Source organism: Pseudorasbora parva, chromosome 10 (assembly GCF_024679245.1).
Source record: "Pseudorasbora parva isolate DD20220531a chromosome 10, ASM2467924v1, whole genome shotgun sequence".
NCBI classification, from domain to species: Eukaryota; Metazoa; Chordata; class Actinopteri; order Cypriniformes; family Gobionidae; genus Pseudorasbora; species Pseudorasbora parva.
The window spans coordinates 10,420,877-10,443,447 of NC_090181.1; the positions used below are offsets into that span (position 1 = coordinate 10,420,877).

At 38.2% G+C, this 22,571-nt stretch overlaps 2 protein-coding genes across 3 annotated transcripts; both read left to right on the plus strand.

The window, feature by feature from the left end:
* The first annotated feature begins 322 nt into the window (after positions 1-322).
* On the plus strand, positions 323-9,527 carry pgrmc2 (progesterone receptor membrane component 2). Its single transcript, XM_067455126.1, has 3 exons — positions 323-691; positions 4,440-4,595; positions 7,532-9,527. Exons 1-3 carry the CDS (start codon positions 340-342, stop codon positions 7,627-7,629), a joined length of 606 nt encoding a protein of 201 aa, XP_067311227.1. The 5' UTR covers positions 323-339; the 3' UTR covers positions 7,630-9,527.
* Positions 9,528-10,819: 1,292 nt separating this feature from the next.
* On the plus strand, positions 10,820-22,308 carry asmt2 (acetylserotonin O-methyltransferase 2). Of its 2 annotated transcripts, XM_067455127.1 has the most exons (9): positions 10,820-11,166; positions 12,135-12,232; positions 15,074-15,248; positions 15,425-15,554; positions 15,763-15,831; positions 18,080-18,198; positions 18,344-18,481; positions 21,214-21,336; positions 21,409-22,308. In XM_067455127.1, exons 2-9 carry the CDS (start codon positions 12,152-12,154, stop codon positions 21,618-21,620), a joined length of 1,047 nt encoding a protein of 348 aa, XP_067311228.1. In that variant the 5' UTR covers positions 10,820-11,166; positions 12,135-12,151; the 3' UTR covers positions 21,621-22,308. The 2 variants fall into 2 exon arrangements, with proteins under 2 accessions (XP_067311228.1, XP_067311229.1); XM_067455128.1 differs by lacking the exon at positions 10,820-11,166 and having other exon boundaries at positions 11,926-12,232.
* Positions 22,309-22,571: the final 263 nt, after the last annotated feature.

Sequence of the window (22,571 nt, forward strand, 5' to 3'; positions counted from 1 at the left end):
TCAATGCACGTTAATTTTTTTAATGTGTGTGATAGATTTTTCAATATGAAACAGGCTACTTGAGTTTCAGGTTCATTAATAACCATATTTCTGAAGATTGTTGTATTTAATCGCGGTTATCTAATAATAAATATAATCATAACAGTTAGCGCCTTTTCATTATCTGAAACCTTTGTCTGGTAGCATTCGCTTGGCGGTCTTGTAGGCGCCATGCTGACAGAAAACTACAAATGCCAGGAGCCAACGCGGTGTTCCGGCGACGGGCATCCAATCAGACGCGCTTCTGCGTGCCAGCTGGGCGGGCGGTCGCGTTCGATGGGAAGGCGCTATCGTTGCAGTATGGCGGACGATGGGGACGGTAGGAGTGCAGCGGCGGACACCAGCGGCGGGCAGGGGACGACGGAGGAGTCGGATGCGGGGGCCGGTCTCGGTATAAGTGGCATGATGCTCAATCTCAGCGTCCTAGTGCTCGTGCTTGCCGCGTGTTACGTGCTTTACGTGCGGTGGTGGAGGAGGGCGGGTGCGGACGCGGGCCGGGGCAGCGAGGCCTCGCCGCTGCCCAAGATGAGGAGACGCGACTTTACCCTGCAGCAGCTGAACGAGTACGACGGGGTGCAGAACCCGCGCATCCTCATGGCAGTCAATACCAAGGTCTTCGATGTGACCAGTGGCAAAAAGTTTTACGGACGCGGTAAGGAGCTCACGCTCACACCCACATTCAGTGGTGTTTTTAACTTAAGCAGTGGAGAAGCTAGTAGTATCCAGTAAACAAAAGTCTAGTAAACCTGGAATTCATACTAGTAGCTATTGGGATGGTTAATACTAAACAAGTATTCGTATCTTATTAGTGTATTAGCTAACATTTAAAAATGTTCTTGTTAAACGTCACGTGTGCGTACAATAGTAATAGCAGTGCATTTTGGATAATTACAATCAACTAACCACAAACCAAGCTCTAATCCTATAGTAAATAGATGTGGTTATTATTTAATATTACTCGGCACTACACTGTAACATGGACATATTCAACTCGTTTAATTTTTTTTATTACTAATACTAAAACTGGAATCGGTTCCACTTCCAGCAACAGTTGGATCACATACCAGTCTGGAAGTTAATATAATATCAGTACCACAGATTTAGATTTATTAATACTAATAATAGTTACATGTTACAACTGGGTTTGTTGGTGGTAACAAGTACTAGAGAATGCTTGGATGCTAGAGTTACTTACTTCAGTATTGATTAGTCAATTCAGTTAGTCCCCAATACTTCAATAGATAATAATCACTACTACTGGAATAAATACTAATATAATGAGCAGTAGTTACTAGTAAAATAACATTACTGGTAGCCCTTTATTTTAGTGTCCTTTTTTCACGTTACATACACTTTGCTGTATTAATAACAGTAAAAATGCATGCTTACAAACCAACCTAAACCTATTGTACTAAGCACATGTTGTTAATTAATATTACTTGGTACATATGTATGTAAATACCCCAACAATGACACCTTAAAACTAACCAGTATCTATTTTTGTTTCTAGTACTATTTTTCATTCCATGTTGCACTTTATTTTAAGGTGTCATCACTCATCATCATTGTTACAGTGTATTTACACACAAGTACCAAGTAATATTAATTAACAACATGTGCACTGTAGGTTTAGTTTGGTTTGTAATCATGAATATTCGACTGTTATTATTATAGTTAGCAAGTACAAGTTATGTGTAAAAAGTCCACTAAAATAAAGTGTTACCAGTAATGTAACTGTTTCTTTTACCATTTCACTAGTAACTACTCATTAGTTTTTACTCCAATATTGAGAAGCATCTGTTCAGTATATTCCTTAAAACTAGCCAGTAATTATTTTTGTTACTAGTACTATTTTTCTATGTTTCTAAGTACACTTTATTTTAAAGAATATATTAAATAGGTGCTTCTCAATATTGAGTTACTAGTGAAATAGTAATATACAATTAGATTATTAGGGACACTTTTTAAACTTGGAAATAGTACTAGTAACCTAAAAGTAAATACTAGTTAGTTTTAAGAAACAATGGCTTGCCATAGGAGAAGAGCTTGTGTGTTAACCAGCTTATAGTTGCCAGTACTCTGGTCAGAGGAAAGCTAATGAGCAGCTCATACTGGTCAGGGTAAAGTCATGCATAGCCTCTTTCTCCAAAAGACCTCTGTTGTGGTGATGCACAGTTTGGTCTGATGTCTTGTTGGAGTTTGCCAACCTCTTGACGGACCCTTGCTGTCTTACTCATAACTGCGGTCACCTTTCTCCTGCTCTGTTTTGCCTCGGTGAACTCTTTCCCAGGCGTCGACCTGATATGTCAGTGCATTTTTGAACGAGAGCCATGCGTGACGTGGACAAACGGGGTGAGAGCCATGTGCTGGCATACCCAGCAGGTATGTACTGTACCAGTAGAACATTCACGTATGCACAATATCAATATGCTTATTTTAAACTTGTAAAGTTAACAGCTTGATTTGTTATGACGGTCATCTAAGTTTAGCAGTAGCCTTGGTTAAGAAATCAAGCACTGAGGCTCATTTCTTTCTCCCTCCCCTGCAGGAGAATTTTTTTTGCTCCCCTGTACTTTAAGTGTGGTTTTTAGACTCGCAGCTGCTGTGCAAAATCACTGTTAGCTGCAGATAGTTTTTGAAATATTTTGCCCTTAAAGCCAGAACAGCAGTCTTTTGTCTGTCTGGAATCTATATTTGGAGACCCAGCTCAGAAGTGAAACCGAGAGCACGCACAAAATCTGGATTAACTTGCCCTTTGATTGCATTTAACAAGTTGTGATTCACAGTGCAAGCTAAGGGCCTATGAATGGGTCTTGCATCTCCCTCAGCTATATTTGTATATGAGATATGCTATCTGACCATCTGCGGTGTTTATGGAGGAGCGCGGGGCATTCAAGGTGTTGTGTCAGCAGTAGTCCAGAATCGAACCAGTGCGTCACTCCTTTAGACACCTTTAGTCCAGTGGGCCATCTTGCAGCCTTTCACACAGGCACAATATGAGATCGGTTTTATTTACCTGTTGCTGTATTCATTTATAACCTTTTGAGACTATGGCAAAGGTTTGAACTTTGTAGGCAGACGTGCTGTGTTATCACTGGACCATAGGGCAGCTTGATGTTTTTGGTCAATGTTTGGCTGGACCTCTGGTATCTTTTAAGATTATTGTTGCTCAACTGCTAGAGAGAGAGAGAGAGAGAGAGAGAGAGAGAGAGAGAGAGAGAGAGAGAGAGAGAGAGAGAGAGAGAGAGAGTGAGAGAGTGAGTGAGTGAGTGTGTGTGTGTGTGAGAGAGAGAGAGAGCTAGCTAACACATGAAAATCAGATGATAAACCAAAAAAAAGAGGCCTTTTTCCTCATCTATTGCCTTCTGTTCTGAATAAACATTGACTAAAGCTTTGTCTCACTGACACAAGAACAGAAGAAATTGCACATGCCAGAGTAGCATAGTCATCGTCAGTTATGATCTGGCTTTTGCAGTCGTATTATTTATAAATCATGGATTCAGTGTGCAAGACGTTCATGTCCTTTCTTTTATCACATCTCGATTAGGTGACTGAAACATCAGTCGGTTGTGCTCAGGTTTGGGACGAAAGGTGTGGCCTGAATGGCCTGTGCGCAGCTGGGATTGATTCTTGTTGGTGTTGAGTATTGTCATGACATCTCGCATTAATTTCCTTCTTCAGTGCAGTGTGTTATTTACAGAACCGCTCACAGCTGTTCTGAAGTACCTGTGTGTTTACCTGCATTCCTCTGGTTTGTGTGAGCGGCTTCATTCATCCCAGCTGTGTGGTTGGTGTCAGCTTGTCTAGGATTGTCTGACCCACTGACTCTAAAGCTGTTTTCTTTTAGTCGATTCATAGCGGTGTTTTGTTTTGATTGCAATTCAGCTGGCTTCTATACATTTTTTTCAGAATTTTTGTACAATAATGTCTTTTATTTGTATTATCAATTCTACTATTAGTAGTACAATACACTGCTACTTACAATTTCTGCTACTTATTAGTAGTATACTGTTAATAATAATAATAATCCTAATTATTGTTTATTTTTATAATAATAATAAGTATTGTTGTTTTAACCACTTTTAACCTTACTTATGCTACATCGCAAAGACAAATATTTATTAAAAGTCAGTTAATTTTACTTTATTTTCAAAGATATATTTTATTGTTGGTGGGACATTTAGCTTAGCTTTAACTTGCCGCCTTCTTTTTTTTTACTTTTCCCAAATTAAAGATTCTTTTCCCAAATTAATTTCAAATCAAACAATAATTAAATAACAATAATTAGTGGAGCCCTGGCAGTATTTCACTTTCAGTTGTGTTCTCTGTACCTATAATGTGTAGAAGTTTTTTAATTTGTCTTGCTGACCTTTATTCTCACAGTATGTCTGTCATTCCAGAGGGCCCCTACGGGATCTTCGCGGGACGTGATGCTTCTCGGGGTTTGGCAACATTCTGCCTAGAGAAAGATGCATTACGGGACGAGTACGATGACCTTTCAGACCTGAACGCTGTACAGATGGAAAGTGTTCGAGAATGGGAGATGCAGTTCATGGGTAAGCAAAACAATTCCTCCACAAAATAATCGAACGATGTCTGTAAGATTTGAATGGCCTCTATTATGCAGTAGGATAGTTATGCAGTTATTTGTAGAAAGTTCTCAGTCACTCCTCCTTCCACAAGCTTTGCATGATGTACCTGTTGTGCTGGTTAGGGTTGATCTGTAAATCTAATGTAACTGGATAGGTAATGCATTTACAGTACAAAGCTGATGGTTTACAGTATACTTTCTCTAAAAGATGAGTGACAGAAACCTTTAATAGTCACTTGTAGATGAGAGAGATTGAGATATATAAAAAATATATATAATATAAGCACACACAAGTGAATATTGTGAGGAACTGTGATGTCAGCTAAAAATTGACATACTAGTAACAGTTAACAGAACCTTAGCACCTCGGTTAAAGTGGCATGTGGCATAAAGTAGCATCTCTTCTACTTTACTCCTAGTTATAGTTGGAAATATGCATGAATGAACATCAGAAGATATGTTAAAAGATACAGTATAACTTACAGAAATCTGTATCATATGTCATGTAATCACTCGATCAGTTTCAATCGTTGAAAAACTTCAAAAAGCTTGTAAACAATGCCACAAAATTACATTTACCCCAGAAAAACAGTTTCAAAATTTCTAGTCAGCTTAAAAAATTAACTTCAGAGGGAAGCAATTTAGCAATGTGTGCACTGTATTGCATATTCATTGTTTTTTTTTTTTTTTACTTAAATCATTATTGTGTATTTTTGCATAAATCTGTCACGACAGCCACTATTTATATGTTTGTTTAAAACAGATTGGTAGAGACAAATAAGTCATAAATGTATTATAATGTTACAAAAAAAACGTAGGTGCTATTTAAATGAGTAATGTACCAACTGAGGTGCAATGTATACTTTACTTTACAGCATTAGTTTAGAGTTTTTCTTTTTCCTTGCAAATATTTGCCATGTACTGTTACCCTAGAAATCTAGACGCACCATAGCGGCAGCATATCTAATTTGCAGCGAGGGCATCTAGCAACTCTCCATAGACTTGCAAGCTGGAAAAACCAAACTCTGGTCGGGCCAATCACATTGTGTATAGAGTCAGTGGGCGGGGCTTAACATAATGACTTGTAAACAAAGAAGCTGGCGAAAGCGGTCTTTCGATTTGGCTTTGGCAGCGACTCTGGAAGACTTGGCGTTAAGCTTTTCTTTGAGAAAAGCACAAAGAACAGCGCTGAAGTCATTCTTAAGACTGGAAGATGTGTCCGGAGTTTTGCAAACCAAATACGGCAAAAGTTTAATCTAATTAGCTCCGCTTCACCTTTGTTGCTCTGGTTGGTTGTACCACTATCCTATTGCGTGCAGAGGGAGTTTTAAAGACAACCGTTTATCCCGCCCCTCAGGCTGAGCCCTGTCAATGTCGAGTTCCCAGACTAAACATCTTGATGTGGGTCTGGCTTGTCAGGCTAATGTACTGTACTTTATACTCCACAATTAATCTATATTTAATCAAATTGAATTTAAACCAAAACAAATCACAAGATTTTGAATTAAAATCTAATTAAATTGTTAAATTTGTGTCAATGCCCAGCCAGCCATAGTTTACACTCAACTGATCTAGATTGATTCAGTGTGTTGTAGCAGATGTAGGCCAGTAAGAGTTGCTTGTAAACCTCACTCCCCTGGCCTCAAGAGGTTTGCTAGTGACTGACGCCTCCCAAGCCGGAGATCCCGGTTTGAATCCCGCTCGGAGCGAATCAAGTAGGACCAGTTACAGTCTCATCTGTTTGTGTTGCTGTGTGAGATGAGGGAATGTGTGATAAGTTTTACGACACTCCTGTCACCGCCTGTGGGGAAAATCAGGCTAAAATATGACAGGTTAATGCTGTTTGACAAATAAGCGCACAGCTTTTTCACACTGCTTGTTTGCCTTGGTGATACCAGAGATGAATTCATGGTTAAAAGCCCTCTAAAATTGATCACTCATTCTGGAACATCTTGTTCAGAATATAAAATGACCCTGATTATGAGATGACACCCACCCCACACCCCTCTTTTCATGATGTACCTTTTGGGAAAAGACTTTTAATGCTTGTATTTTTTATGAAAATTATGCAGTATTTGATTAAATAATTTTGTATTGAAAGTAAATACTACCAACGATCAGATTTAAAAATAAACAGTTTTTGACCTATCATAAAAATAACCTGTAGCCCATCTGAACTATATAATGATTAGACTATCCATCTCATAGTGAAATTCATGCAGCCTACCAAAATTCCATTAACAGCAGAAGTGAAATCTAGATACCGTCTTCTGTTTTAAAATCACGTATGGGGGAAGTTTGATAGGGACACCAAACCGACACCACTGATGAAAGACTTTAGTCTGCGTCGAGGGAAAAACACCACCTGAACACACCAAAAGGACTGTCGACTAGCATGCACACTCTGCGCCTCTGTGTGAAGGAGATAACTGTCAATTTAAGCAGATATATTCGCCATTCCAAAAGGGACAGCGAAAATAAGACTGCAGGTATATGAACCATAAACAAAGCGGCGTCTGCTTACCGGTTTGAATATCAGTTTTGATTTACTTGTTCACTTTCATCACTTTTGCTCTTATTCTCGTGCACTTATTCGTTCACGAAGTTGAACAGCCACTCAGAGTTCTCTGTGTCACTGACGATCTGACGCCGATTCTACATGTTGAATAGGCCCAAAAAAATGGATTTATTTATTTTGAATGACAAAAAAGTTTTACTACAGTAAACACTATGGATGTAGAAAGTTTTTACAGCCCACAGGGGCTGACAGGTCCATCCAAAAGGGATAAAATGTGTGCACAAGATGTACAAGAAATAGGCTAAATGCCATCTTGCATTAAAACTTATCACCATTAATATTTCCTCTCATTCTCTCTCTCCCTTACCCTCTGTCTCTCTCAGAAAAATATGACTACGTTGGCCGTTTGTTGAAGCCAGGAGATGAGCCATCTGAGTACACAGATGAGGAGGACATGAAGGATCATCAAAAACATGAATGATCTGCTGAATCATTACAGCAGCTGAAGCCCAGGACTGAGAAGGCCACCATCCAGAATTGTTAACCCCCAGCAAGAAAAGCCCCTCAGAATCTGCCCTTTACCTCAATCGTACAGTGTCCCCACTACTGCTCCATCACAGCTGAGATAAATGCGTCTGTCTAAAAGCCCCTGCTGTTCTGACTGTTCTTTTACCAAAACAGACCAATAGCCTGTCAGAGTTTCTTGTACTCTTCTTGTCTGCTCTTGATACTTCTCCTTAATCCAGCTCCTTTGTCCTTGCCCTTCCATCTTCAGGTCACACCTAAACACCCGATTCGTTGCATAAATACCCTCAAACACTACACCGGTTCTACACCCTAGATCTTCCGTCATGCAGTCTAAACCCCAAACCCTCCGTCATCTACCCTACAGCTCAACGGAGAGTGAAACGGCCTGAGGCTTTTATAGCATGCTGCATATTTGCGTGTTCAGGTTTGGACTGACAATGCGAAGATATGAATAAAAAGGAGGAAAGAGAAAACACTGATTACACATACATTCTTTTTCACATACACTTCATTTTCTTTGGGGACTTCACCATTCAGGACCTCTAAAGTCACGTACATAGAGTGGGGCAGATGCCTGGAGTTCAGTACACAACAGGTTCAAAACCGCAGCTGGGGTCTCTTTTAATTATTTTTGTTTCCATTTAAGTTTTGTTGTTGTTGTTGTGCGTGTGATTATTGTAACACGCGTCTCAAACACTTCTGGAGCATTTAAATCTCATGCTTATTCGCTGACTATGAAAACGTTGTCGTTTTAAATCAAAGTAAATGTTGAATGGAAATAGTAACCAATCCAAAAGCCAGATTGTCTGCCATCAGCCAATCAATCCAAAGGTTGGGTGGGTCTGGGGTGGGCGGGTGCTCAGCAATTTTTGTATTGTGTGCACCAATAGTGTGTAGCAATTTTTGTCACAATGTGATTGTAAAACATTAGGGATGGGAAATGTTTTTGGGGGTTCGGGTATCGTTAGCATTATCGCCATAAAACTTGTTTTATTTGAACTGTATAAATCAGAACGGCTGGTTGGGATGAAAAGGGAAGATTAGTAGGGTAGTTTAATTGGATCAGCTCGTCAGCTCATTGGTCAACAGCGCTCTCCCCGTTAATGAAACAGTCAGCGTAGTTATTGTGCCTTATTTCTGTTTAATTCTACTACAGAATAGTCAAGAGATGTAGAAAGATACAGGTATGAAAACCAGAGGGAGAAATTGCAAAGATAAAACGTTCTGCTATGCCCTTTCCACATTATCTGCTCTTACGGGGCTTTCCAGAAGCCAAGGCATCTTTCCCCTCCATTTCCTCAGAGTTCGTCTGACGAGGCTTGCTCATGTCTGTGAGCGAATCCGACACGGGAGGCTCAACCGCCGTTATTGTGACCTTGTACATAGACTTTATGAGCTATTTCAGTGTTACTGCCATATCTGCGCTGTTATTAAACTCCACGCACTGCTGTGTTGTACTGGCCAAAAGATCCATTGCTCTTTCTCTTTGTTTCCATCTCTTTTTTTTCCCTCTTTTGTTTTTTTCTCTGCTGAATTTATTTTTAATTGTGGGTGATTTTCAAATCCACCCGTAAGTGTTATATTTTGTTTTTCTTCTCGAGAGGGGAACTACGAGTTTGGAAGAATATTTTGTCTTTGCTGGGGAGGGGATGAGGCGAAATTCAAAAATTTGTGGATTCTGTAAATATGTGTATCATTTTATTAAAGCATGTGCAGCAAACAGTGAGATAATGCTGGCTCTCACGTCATGTATTTAAATGGAGTTTGCAAGGATGTGTGTTTGTGTGTGTGCGTGTGCGCTCATGAGGAGGACAAGAACATGTTGCAGAAATAAATACATTTGGTTAATAACTATTGTTATCCTCTACTGTTATATTGCTGTTATCTGCCCTGTTGATGTGTTGATCTTGAGTGTAAAAAATAAGGGTTTTGTCTCACAAAGGGCAATATTTCAAATTGCGTAGCTTTAAAAAAGGCTGCCAAGACTGTAACTGCTAAAAAGCCGAATATGTTGAGAAACCACTAGGTTTAATTGTTTACTAAATGTGCCTTAATGCATCAAATGTCATTCCACCATTATATTTATAGAGAGATTTGGATATTGTCATTGTAAAGCTTATAGCTTGCCTTGCATACATATAGTGAAGGGAGGAAGTTTGTGGTTGGTTGAGGTAATTGTCAGGCTTTAGTTTTAATTACTGAGATTACATATGCAAAGATGTAGTATGTCTAGAAAAATATTTTCTTGTTACTTGCAGACTTTGATACCCTATTTACACAATCAACAATCCAACACAACTAAATTACTTAATGTTTAAACTGCAAGCTCATTTCACGGGACAGTTTGAGCCTGTAATTAACCCAGTTTACAACATTTGAATGTTACTCAATCCAGTTTTGCAAAAGTTTGAGAACTCCATATCTTAAATGAGTATGCCTCTTATTTTATTATTATTATTAAAGGGATAGTTCACTTTAAAATGAAAATTCTGTCATCCTTTACTCACCCTCAAGTTGTTTCAAGCCTCTATTAGTTTCTTTCTTCAGCTGAACACAAGGGAAGATATTTTGAACAATGTCAGTAACCAAACAACTAACTGGAGCCATTGACTTCCATAGTAGGGGGGAAAAAATATTATGGAAGTCAATGGCTCCAGTTAACTGTTTGGTTCCTGACATTCTTCAAAATATCTTCCCTTATGTTCAGCTGAAGAAAGAAATTCATACCGTTTTGAAACAACTTGAGGGTGATTATAGGATGACAGAATTTTTATTTTTAAGTGAACTATTCTTTTAAAAGTGACACTAGACTTGGAAGTGGGCAAGCTCAGACTTTTTATGTCTTGATTTTTACACAGTGGCAAGAAAATGAATAGGATACCTGTTAATACTGGTGTCAGTGGTGTTGTTTTTACACCATCAATTATCCTACTTCCTGGATGATATTATTAGTTTCACTAAGCAAAAATGACAAAACACTAACAACATAGTAGTTGTGGGATATTAACCGCCAGATGTCGCTGAAACCCTGCACCGAAAGAGCTATGAGAAGTTCGACTCATTTCCGCTAATAGGTTCTTTCCAACAATTAAATCGAACCGGTTCAAAATTTCAGCGATTCTTTTGCGTCATGTCGTCCTCCGTGATAGGTCTGTCGTTTTACATGTTCTAAAACGTTCCAGTAACGCGATAAGTTGCACTATTTTTTATTACAATATTTTTTATTCATTCACGATCTTGATTCGGTCAAGTTGGTGAATGAATTGATCAAACTCCGTTTTGTGAACTGACTCAACAGATTCAGTGAAAGGATCCGACTCAAATTAACAAATCGGACGTCACTGAACAGAACAGGGGGCATAGTGCGTTTCTTGCGTATTTCATTTCTCGAACGGTATTTCTTTTTCACGTGATGACTATTAGAGAAGAGTCAAATTTGGAGTAGAATTATTTATAACAACTACATATAAAACCGACTGTCTTTTGTTTGGTAAGTCTCGTTTTCTTAAACTGTAAACATTACAGTGTTTAAGCGTCAAGTTATATGGTCGTAATGTAGAAGCAGGTTTTAAACTCTGCAAATGTCGATATCTTGTAGCTTTATACAAAAACACGATATATTATATCGACTCGTATTATTTTCATAACACCGGTCAGAGCATCATTTCCATGCTTGCGTGAATGGTTTTGTGGTTACACAATAACGTGTTTCAGCGGCTGTGTGTAAATGGGATGGGGTGTAACTTAACGTTACCACAGATTCCGATGAATCTCATTTGAGAGGGAAAATGCAGACTGAAATATCTAATTACATGTGCGTATAGTTCTCGTTTGTATCTTTTATATTTAAATTTAAAAGGTATACATTTCCATGTGTTTCTACATGTTTTCCTACTCACAATAGCACTGCACTGTTAAATACTTGTTTAAATTAAGAAATTGTTTAGAATTGTTTCTAGAATTAACTTTAGCCTATTTTTGTACTGTTCTTTCCCATGGACACCCAGACACTTCCTTACAGCCCCCTGAGGGTGGGACCCCTGTTTGAAAACCACATAGACAATTAGCCAATGATGCTTTCTGCTTTTGTGTCTTCTCAGTCATGCATGTTTTTTTTTTAAAAGCATTAATACACTTGGTGCAAAGAATCAACAGAAAAGAATTGGGTTTTTTAGCGTAGATGTCTCTATGATGACGTAGCCTACATCATCATCCAATACAAACCTAAAAAAATATATGGTCCTGCTGCATGATTTAATTTTTCAGTATTTTCTGTAAAAAAAAAAAAAAGGTAATGCGAGTATGTGGTTAAATCAGGAATTTTTGGATCCTACAAAATATAAACTAAATATTTTTCATTAACTTGTCAAGAATTGTGATGATCTAACAGTTGAGTTGCACTGTAAGTTGGAGCGTGTTCATGATTGTGATGATGATGGTGTGCTTCACTTTTTGTAGTAGGGACGTTTCTCATCATGGCTGAGCATTTATCCCAGAGTGAACTGGACTACCCTTTCAAGCTCTTGGAATATTTTAATGGATTTCGGATCTCAAAGGTCTGTGGTTTATGCTGTATCTCTCAAAAAACACTTTTTTAAGAGTGTTTCTGTGCTGCTTCCTACAGGTACAGGAATTACCTCAAACATCAACAGCAGAGCATTTTAATAATCTATTTACCCCATGTGACATTTATTGTTGGATGTTTTAGGAAAAACACAAGATACATTTCTAGTTTCAGCATTATTTGTTCTTCAGATATTCCTCTTTAAAAGGAGAAAAATGTCAGCTGTCTCAAAGTGACCCAAATTTGGTATTTGACCACTGAAAATGTGTACTACAGATTATGATCAATCTCATTTGAGAGGGAAAATGCATGCAGTCTGAAATATTTGTACAGTTCTTATGCCATGCATAAAATGTAAGGTAGTCGTAGATTTAAAAAAAGAAAAAATAAGTTTTTACATTTATAATTATTTGACAATTATTTACTCAGTAAATATACATATGTGACATTTAATATTTTGGCTTTCGTCACTATTTATGTTTGTCTTTCAACAGAAAAAATATTAACAAAATCCAAAGATTTGAGCCTGGGACCTCTGGTTGAGTTGACATGAAATGCCTTATTTTCCACTGCAGCAGTCAGGGCTGATTTCGCCTCCAGCAGGACTGGCCTATTACTTTTTAAAAGCCACTGAGTTGAACACTGAGATGACTGTTCAGTTCCTGTTTATCTTAATCCAGCTCCTTTGTTATCTAGTTAGTTTTCCCTTGTTCTCGGGTGTCCGCCACTAGTTTGTCACCATGGTTATTCATTAATTACATCACACACCTGTTGTTATCTTGTCTATATAAGCTCTTCAGTTCATCGTCTGCTGATGTTTGTGTGTAAGCACACTGTTTTATTGGTTTCCTCAGGTTGGATTACTTGAGTTTCTTTATTTAATAAACTAAACTATTATCTTCTTCAGCATCCTTCTTCATCTTCTGACGCATAACATATACAAAGGATGTAAATGTTAACCTAAATTCTGATGCCCATTATACGACCCTTAACATTGGGTTTCACCTGGAGAAATAGTGTATATAGTGTGCATTTCTAAAAAAGGAAATGTATCATGACTTCTACAAAATTATTAAGCAGTACTATTTCAAAAATTAATAATTATAAGCATAATAATATAAATCAGTTATTTTAAATAGTACAATAGTATATCAATAATCAAAATATTAGCTTTTTTAAAGTAAAAAAACAAAACATTACCATTCCTAGATCAGTAAACAAATTTTCATTATTATTGTAAAATAAAATGGCTTCAGGGTGAAGAAAAAAAATATTAATTAAAATAAAAGATAGAGGCAGCATTGTTTTTTTCTCTCCTTAAAATGCATTTTGCATGCATGCATGTATTTGCTATATCTTTTTTTTTAAGAAATCGCAAACACATACAATGCATATCTCCACTAATATTGGCACCCTTGGTAATTATGAGCAAAGGCGGCTGTGAAAATAAGTCTGCATTGTTTATCCTTTTGATCTTTCATTAAAAAAATGTACAAATTTCTAACCTTTTATTGAAGTAAAACAATTGAAAGTGGGGAGAAACTCACATTATGAAATAAATGCTTTTCTCTTGTTCACAATTATTGCCACCCATCAGAGACTGCTCATAAAGAATCTCTCCAGATCCTTCAGATTCACAGAGCCATGTTAGTTCTTCTTAATTATCTTCAGTTCACCACACACTTATTTTTTATAGGGTTCAGGTCAGGGGACTGGGATGGCCGTGGCAGAAGCTGGCACATATTTGTCTTGATTTTGTTTTGATCATTATCCTGATGGAAGATCCAACCACAGCCCATTATGAGATTTCTAACAGAGGAAAATTCTTTTATTTTTTTTATCTGTTGGTATTTGCTAGAAAACATGATACATGTATCTGAACAAGATGTCTTGGACCTCCAACAAACAAACAGGCCCACAATATTAAAGATCCAGCAATATATTTAAACTTGGCCATGGGGTGCTTTTTATCCCAGTTTGCAGCAAACCCATCAAAAATATTTTTTTAGTTTTATCTGACCACAGAACCAGGTCACATTTGAAGTTCCAGTCGTGTCTGACAACTGAATATACTGGAGTTTGTCTATAGATAAGCGAGGAAGATTTTTCTTGCAACCCTGTAGGTGCTGTTTGATCTTTCTGACCCCAGGACTCTCTGTAATTCTCCATCTGTGATCCTTGGAGAGTCTTTGTCCACTCAAACTCTCCTCTTCTCCGTGCATCAGGACGATATAGACACACGTCCTCTTCCAAGCAGATTTGAAACATCTTTAGTTGATTGGAACTTCTTAACTATTGCCATGATGGTGGAGATGGGGATTGTTAAAGCTTTAGTTCTGTTTTTACAGACACTTTCTATTTTGTGAAGCTCAACAATCTTTTGCTGCACATCAGAACTATGTCCTTTAGTTTTACTAATTGTGATGAATGATTAGGGGAATTTGGCCTTTGTGTTTCCTCGTATTTAAGCTCCTGTGTAACAGGAAGAAATAGCTGGAAAATGTCATGTTCCTAGTCACCCTAGTGTGCTACAAAATTTGAATATATTTCAGATATTTTACTCAAGAATTTCTAGGGGTGCCAATAATTGTGGCCAACATGCATTGGAGAAAAACATTTATTTCATAATGTGAGTTTTCCCCCACTTTCACTTGTTTTACTTCAATAAAAGCTTAGAATTTTGGGCATTTTTGAATAATACATCAAAGCATAAATAATGCAGATTTATTTTCACAGCTGTCTTTGCTCATATTTACTAAGGATGTTAGTGGAGGACACTGTAAATAACATAAGTAGTTCCCACTGATGTTTATATTTAATCTTTCTCCTCCAGGCGATATTCTCAGCTTGTGAGTTAGGGGTGTTCGACCTTCTGCTCCAGTCTCAGAAGGCTGTGAGTGCAGCTGAAGTGGCACAGAAGCTTAGCACCAGTGAAGATGGTATAGAGCGCTTACTGGATGTGCTGGTCGCCATTGAGATTGTGGATGTGGAAGTGATACACGGAACAGGTGAGCTGCTGAATTATTTTATATTCCTTCACAGTAGCTGGAAATAAAATGATTCCTCTAGAATGTTAAGGTGATCAATGTCAGACCAGGATTTGTTTGTTCATAAAATCACCCATCCCTTGTGTCTAGATTATGATTTGCCCAGTCTAAACCTTTACTTTTGTCTTCTCTCATAGCTTATTACAGCAGTACAGATGTCGCTAATCAATACCTGGCCAAGACCAGCCCCAAATCTCTACATGATTTGATCATTTATTACTCTCAGACCATCTACCCACTCTGGAACAATCTGGTAGACGCTGTTAGGTAGGCATCGCCAGGTTCATCACCCATCACTGTTTTGAAAGACACATCTTTCATGATAAATGTGATGTCTGGATGCATCAGGATTTGTGATCTATGAAAAAGAAACGCCTGCCTTATTAAAAATAAAATGTTGTTTGGAAGTCTTAGCATTTCTAAAAAATGAAATAAAAAAATTGTAGAATAATCGGAATATCTGAAAACCTTTCAGGGATGGAAAGAACCAGAATGAGAAAACCTTTGGCCTCCCAGCTGAGGAGATCTTCTCTGCCATATACAGGTTTGGTTGTTTTTATTGTTTTTTTTGGTATAATATTAGCAGCACCATATGGGTGAATGTGTTTTGTTGTCCTTAGGCATCACTTGATTAAAAGTAATTTCTTTGACTGCAGTGAGGCAGTCTTAAGCGATTAGCCGCTGGCGCTGTGTAATTCTAGGTCATGGATTTTAAATCCATTCAAATTTGAAGCTTTATGACAGGCTGTTCTCACATCTGGAGGGTTGGTGTATGTGTGCTATAGTGCGTATGTGATTGTTAAAGAATGACTTGTGTATGAACTGTGTGTTTTGGAATCATTCAGGTTTTTGTGATGCTGTGAGTGTGTGAAGGCATATCACAGTCTTTATTTGGGTGCATAGGACTGTAAATGGAGATATACATTTTGTTAACACTTTACAATAAGGATCAATTTATGAACAATAGTTCACTTCATTAGTTAACATTTAAAGGATTAGTTCACCCGAAAATGTAAATTCTGACATGAATTACTCTCATGTCATTCCCAACCCGTAAGACCTTTGTTCATCTTCGGAACACAAATGAAGATGTTTCTGATTAAATCTGAGCTCTCTGACCCCTCCATAGACAGCAATTTACTGAACACTTTAAGGTGCAGAAATGTAAAAACATTGTAAAAATAGTCCATATGACTCCAGTGGTTCAATCTTCATTTAATGAAGTGACAAGAAAAATAAAGATTTTATTCAAAAACACTGTTGACGTAGTAAATACAGTTCGCCGCTTCCGAGTTACGTTAGAGCTATGCCAGAATGCCAGCTTACCATTGGCCGATGCTGTTCACATGACGCATGCGTGTGATGTTGACGCAGGAGCTAGCCAACGTAAACTGTAGGAGATGGACACAAATGAGAAGAAATTGTTGAATAAATTTGTTATTTTTGTTGGTTTGTTTCTGTGCACAAGAAGTATTCTCGTCGCTTCATAACATTAAGGTTGAACCACTAGAGTCACATTGACTATTTTAACAATGTCTTTACCTTTCTGGGCCTTGAAAGTGTTCATTAAAGGGGGGGGGGGGGGGATACTCCCTCCGGTTTCTCACAAGTTTCGGAGAGTTTTTTTCCGAGTATGGCTCGGCTTGACGTTAATAAAGCGGAAGGTCCTTGTATGGGCCGTACGGGCTCTGCTCTCGGTAGGGTGCACGCGCGTGTGACTAGAGCGAGAGAGGAAATGCACGCCCATGAACACTCCGCGCCGCGCTCCACTTTATTCCTATGGGTGATATCAAGCGATTTCAACGCTTCAGCACAGCATTCCGGGAAGGCAGCGCTACATTTGAACCGATTTGAACGCAGAAATGACGGGAAACTTCACAACATCGCTTCAGTCGCGTCGCAAAGTGGATCTCCACCGTTCACTGTACCATACCAAAGAAGTGTGTTTTTGACAGAGCGGTCCCAGCGATAAAGGTTCAGTCTTGCTTTGGAAGCGGCCGGTGAGTAAAACTGCTTCAAATGTCTCTGCTATTGGCTATCGTCGCGTGAGTAAACATCAGTAAATGACACGATCGCGTGCTTCGTCATTTAAATGGGCTAACGGACTTTATTGTTATTCTATGTATAACGTTACACTAGTCTGACATGCAAAACCGTTTTGCTTGCTACTGCAAAGGTTTAGTCGCATACAATAGTCCATAAACCGAATCATGTCATCATAAACTGCGAGTAAAGACACACAAATGTTGACAGGCCACTAAATACAGTACATACCACAGAGACGGACGTCCTGCTGTTGCTGTTTCTCCTGTTCAATTTATTTCAGCCTCAGAATGATTCTGGATCATATCTGTATTAGCTGAATCTGATCGATAGCCATGGGCTTCTCCACGCTTGAGGACGTCACCGCTTTGTGCGCTCGTCATTCTTTAGCTCCGCCCACACGATACGCCTCCAGGCGCTCGTTTTTTTTCCGGAAAGACTCGGTGCAGCCCATATTTCTTTTATAAATAAAATAAAACTAAAGACTTTTCGGAGATATGAAGGAAGCAATACTACTCTATAGGTACTCAAGATATTGACATGATATTGACTGAAACTGAGTGTTTCACCCCCCCCCCCCCCCCCCCCCCTTTAAATTGCTGTCTATGGAGGGGTCAAGAGCTCTCGGATTTCATCAAAAATCTTAATTTGTGTTACGAAGATGAATAAAGGTTTGTTTGTCTCACTTTTCATGTGAATCCATCTGGAAAAGATCCATCTGTTGACACCTTTGTGGTATTTTGTTTCAGGTCAGAAGAGGAGATGCTGAAGTTCATGGGACTTATGAACTCTACGTGGGTCATTGACGGCCATGACATAGTGACAGCGTTCGATCTATCTAGCTTCAAGTCCATCATAGATCTGGGAGGTCAGTGTGAATATAGTTCAAGTAGCTTCAGCTCTTTCCCTATAACAATGATTTGAGCTAAAAATAAACGGCTCACAGTTGCAGTTATTATCAAATATGCAAGAGGCAGTAGCATTGCAAATTGATATTTTGAGATGCTTTGCAGGCTGCTCTGGTGCGTTGGCGCGGGAGCTGGCGAAAGAGTATCCTTCCTCCACTGTCACGGTCCTGGATCTCCCAGCTGTTGTCCAGACTGCTCAGCAGCATTTCGCCCAGCAAGATGACACCATCAGTTTTCAAGAGGGTGTGTAACGATGCATTGTAAGATTGTTAATATTTGGCATTTAAACAATTCTCTAAAATTAAAACTAAAACTAAAATAGATTTGCAAGACTCCAAAACTAAATAAATTATGGCGCTTTTTCTAGTTTAAAAAAAAATAGTGGTTGTGTAAAAAAAAAAACCTATACGCTCATTCATTTTTACCTACTGCACTCCCCTAATATAGTCCACTTGAAGGAGTGAATGAAAGTGAGTTATCTTAAACTCTGTTATGGTAATGTTCATGTTCAGAATTATGTTCACATAAATGCATATTTTCAATTCAAAACAGCCATATTTTAGAATAAAAAGTTGATAGAATACAATTTGGCCATTTCTAATTATTGGAGGGGACTTTGCACACCAACTGAAATATTTGAGGTCTTTTATTGTTTTAATACTGATGATTTTGGCATACAGCTCATGAAAACCCAAAATTCCTATCTCTCAAAATTAGCATATCATGAAAAGGTTCTCTAAACGAGCTATTAACCTAATCATCTGAATCAACTAATTAACTCTAAACACCTGCAAAAGATTCCTGAGGCTTTTAAAAACTCCCAGCCTGGTTCATTACTCAAAACCGCAATCATGAGTAAGACTGCCGACCCGACCCTGTCCAGAAGGCCATCATTGACACCCTCAAGCGAGAGGGTAAGACACAGAAAGAAATTTCTGAACGAATAGGCTGTTCCCAGAGTGCTGTATCAAGGCACCTCAGTGGGAAGTCTGTGGGAAGGAAAAAGTGTTGCAAAAAACGCTGCACAACGAGAAGAGGTGACCGGACCCTGAGGAAGATTGCGGAGAAGGACCGATTCCAGACCTTGGGGGACCTGCGGAAGCAGTGGACTGAGTCTGGAGTAGAAACATCCAGAGCCACCGTGCACAGGCGTGTGCAGGAAATGGGCTACAGGTGCTGCATTCCCCAGGTCAAGCCACTTTGGGCTACAGAGTAGCAGCATTGGACTGTTGCTCAGTAGTCCAAAGTACTTTTTTCGGATGAAAGCAAATTTTGCATGTCATTCGGAAATCAAGGTGCCAGAGTCGGGAGGAAGACTGGAGAGAAGGAAATGCCAAAATGCCTGAAGGCCAGTGTCAAGTTCCCACAGTCAGTGATGGTCTGGGGTGCCATGTCAGCTGCTGGTGTTGGTCCACTGTGTTTTATCAAGGGCAGGGTCAATGCAGCTAGCTATCAGGAGATTTTGGAGCACTTCATGCTTCCATCTGCTGAAAAGCTCTATGGAGATGAAGATTTGGTTTTTCAGCACGACCTGGCACCTGCTCACAGTGCCAAAACCACTGATTAATGGTTTACTGACCATGGTATTACTGTGCTCAATTGGCCTGCCAACTCTCCTGACCTGAACCCCATTGAGAATCTGTGGGATATTGTGAAGAGAAAGTTGAGAGACGTAAGACCCAACACTCTGGATGAGCTTAAGGCCGCTATCGAAGCATCCTGGGCCTCCATAACACCTCAGCAGTGCCACAGGCTGATCGCCTCCATGCCACGCTGCATTGAAGCAGTCATTTCTGCAAAAGGATTCCCGACCAAGTATTGAGTGCATAACTGAACATAATTATTTGAAGGTTGACTCTTTTTGTATTAAAAACACTTTTCTTTTATTGGTCAGATGAAATATGCATATTTTTTGAGACAGGAATTTGGGGTTTTCATGAGCTGTATGCCAAAATCATCAGTATTAAAACAATAAAAGACCTGGAATATTTCATTTGGTGTGCAATGAATCTAAAATATATGAAAGTTCAATTTTTATCATTACATTATGGAAAATAATGAACTTTTATCACATATGCTAATTTTTTGAGAAGGACCTGTATATATATATATATACTTTTTTTTTTTTTTTTTTTTTTTTTTTTTTTTTAAAGGGGTGGTTCCGTGTTTTTTTTCTAGGCTTGGTTGTGTTTATGGGGCAAAGTATAACATGTCTTAATGCTTCTTCTTTTTTTTAAATGCCATATTTTTCTTATATTTGACTCGTTGTAGTCCAAACCGGCCATTTTTGTAGGCAATAAACTGTCATAACTTTAAAAGACAATATCACCATTTGCATTGATCTTTCAGCGCTGTAACTTTGCAGATACTGCTTATGTTCAAGCAGCAACATTACACATTAACTAGTTAAAAAAGTGAAATCGCATGCAACCACCCCTTTAATTAAATTAATAGTTTTATTCAGCAGGGATGCATTAAATTGATCAAAAGTGACAGAAAAAACTTAATTACATAATTACAAAATATTTTTTTATTAAATTTTCTATTCATTGAATAATCCAAAAAAATTATCACATTTTCCACAAAAAATATTATACTGCACAGCTGTTTTTTTTTAAAATAATAAATGTTTTTTTGACAGAATTTCTGAAAATTCAGCTTTGCCCTCTCAAGAATACATTACATTTTAAAATATATTTGAAAACAATTATTTTAAACTGTAATGTTTCACAATATTACTGTTAATGTATTTTTGATCAAATAAATGCAGGCTTGATTAGCATAAAAGACTTTTTAAAAAACCATCAAACTGACCCCAGACTTTTAAATAGTGGTGTAAAACTAACATTGATGTGCACGATGGTGTGAAAACTAAACTAAATAAAAAATGATTAAACAAATGCAAGTATTATAACTTTAGTATAGAATTTCTAATCTATGAAACTTAATAGGTATGTGTTGCTGTGTGCTTGTAGGGGACTTTTTTGAAGGAGAAATCCCTCCCGCAGATTTGTACATTCTAGCCCGAATCATTCATGACTGGAAAGAGGAAAAAAATCTCAAACTACTGAGGAAGATTCATACAGCATGTCATCCAGGTGAGAAAACCATAGTTAGAGGCCCTAAAAAGATAGTTTTTGAAGCATCTGACTTGCTTTCTGTCTCTTTAGGTGGAGGCGTTCTTATCGCAGAGGCACTGTTGTTTGAAAACCGCCGTGGTCCAACTACAGTTCAGATGTTTTCTCTGAACATGCTGGTCCAGACAGAAGGGAAGGAGCATCCACCCTCTCATTATACACGCCTGCTCACTGCTGCAGGATTCAGGGACGTGCAGGTCTGTCGGACTGGAAAATCATACGATGCTATTCTGGCCCTCAAATGAACATGCACCAAAGCGACACCTGTAATCAGACCCCTTCTGCCTTATCTGCAGACCTTTTGTGATCAGACACGTCAGTAATTGAGTTCATGCACATGTCAGAGTTCTTTTGTTCCACCTTGGCCTCGTTTTGGGTCTCCTACCTAGTTATAAAGCAGTTTTTGTTATTCTCCAAACACAGTGTTAACACACTTCTGATCCTTACATTTCTTCCAAATTTAGCTATTTGTGAACCTTTCTCCCAAGGCCTACTACAGAAGGTTTCTGAGAGGGGGTGGGATGAGGAGCTGTTTTCGATTGGCCACTGATGTGTCTAAAATGAGCTCCTCCCTCCAGCCTGTCTAGTCTATCTATGCACTGCCATTTTGACACATGGATCATTGTGACCCCTAGTGGTTATTTGCTGCACTAACACAATAAAAACATTCTAAAAATGCACACATGCAAACAATCTATAAAAATTTGCATTAGATGATTAGTCGATTGATCAATTAAAATATCTTCGACACAATTAATTTATCCTTCCTTAAACAAGACAAAAAAGATGACCTTGAAAATTGTTTTTAAATCTATTGTTTCTGTACACTTACTTTTTTCTAATGAAAACATGCACCAGACTTTGACCTTTTGCCACACATTTATATTTGCCCATGGGGTAAGAAATCTAATAAAGGAAAATTATGAAAAATTATTTTTGTTGTGAAGTAATCACATCCATCTTTTGTACTTTCTATCTCAAGATGTTCATGAAGCATCTCACCTTCTTAAAAAGCAAGAAAACAACCAGTGCAGTCATACTTTTTTAATTGTGATGAATTTGATTGTATTGATATTTAAAATGTATCACATTTTTAAACCATCGTTTGATTAGTAGAATAAAATGTTTATGGCATAATGTTAAGTATTTATTTACACAGGTTTCCTATGGATTAATATTAAATTATTAATAGTAAG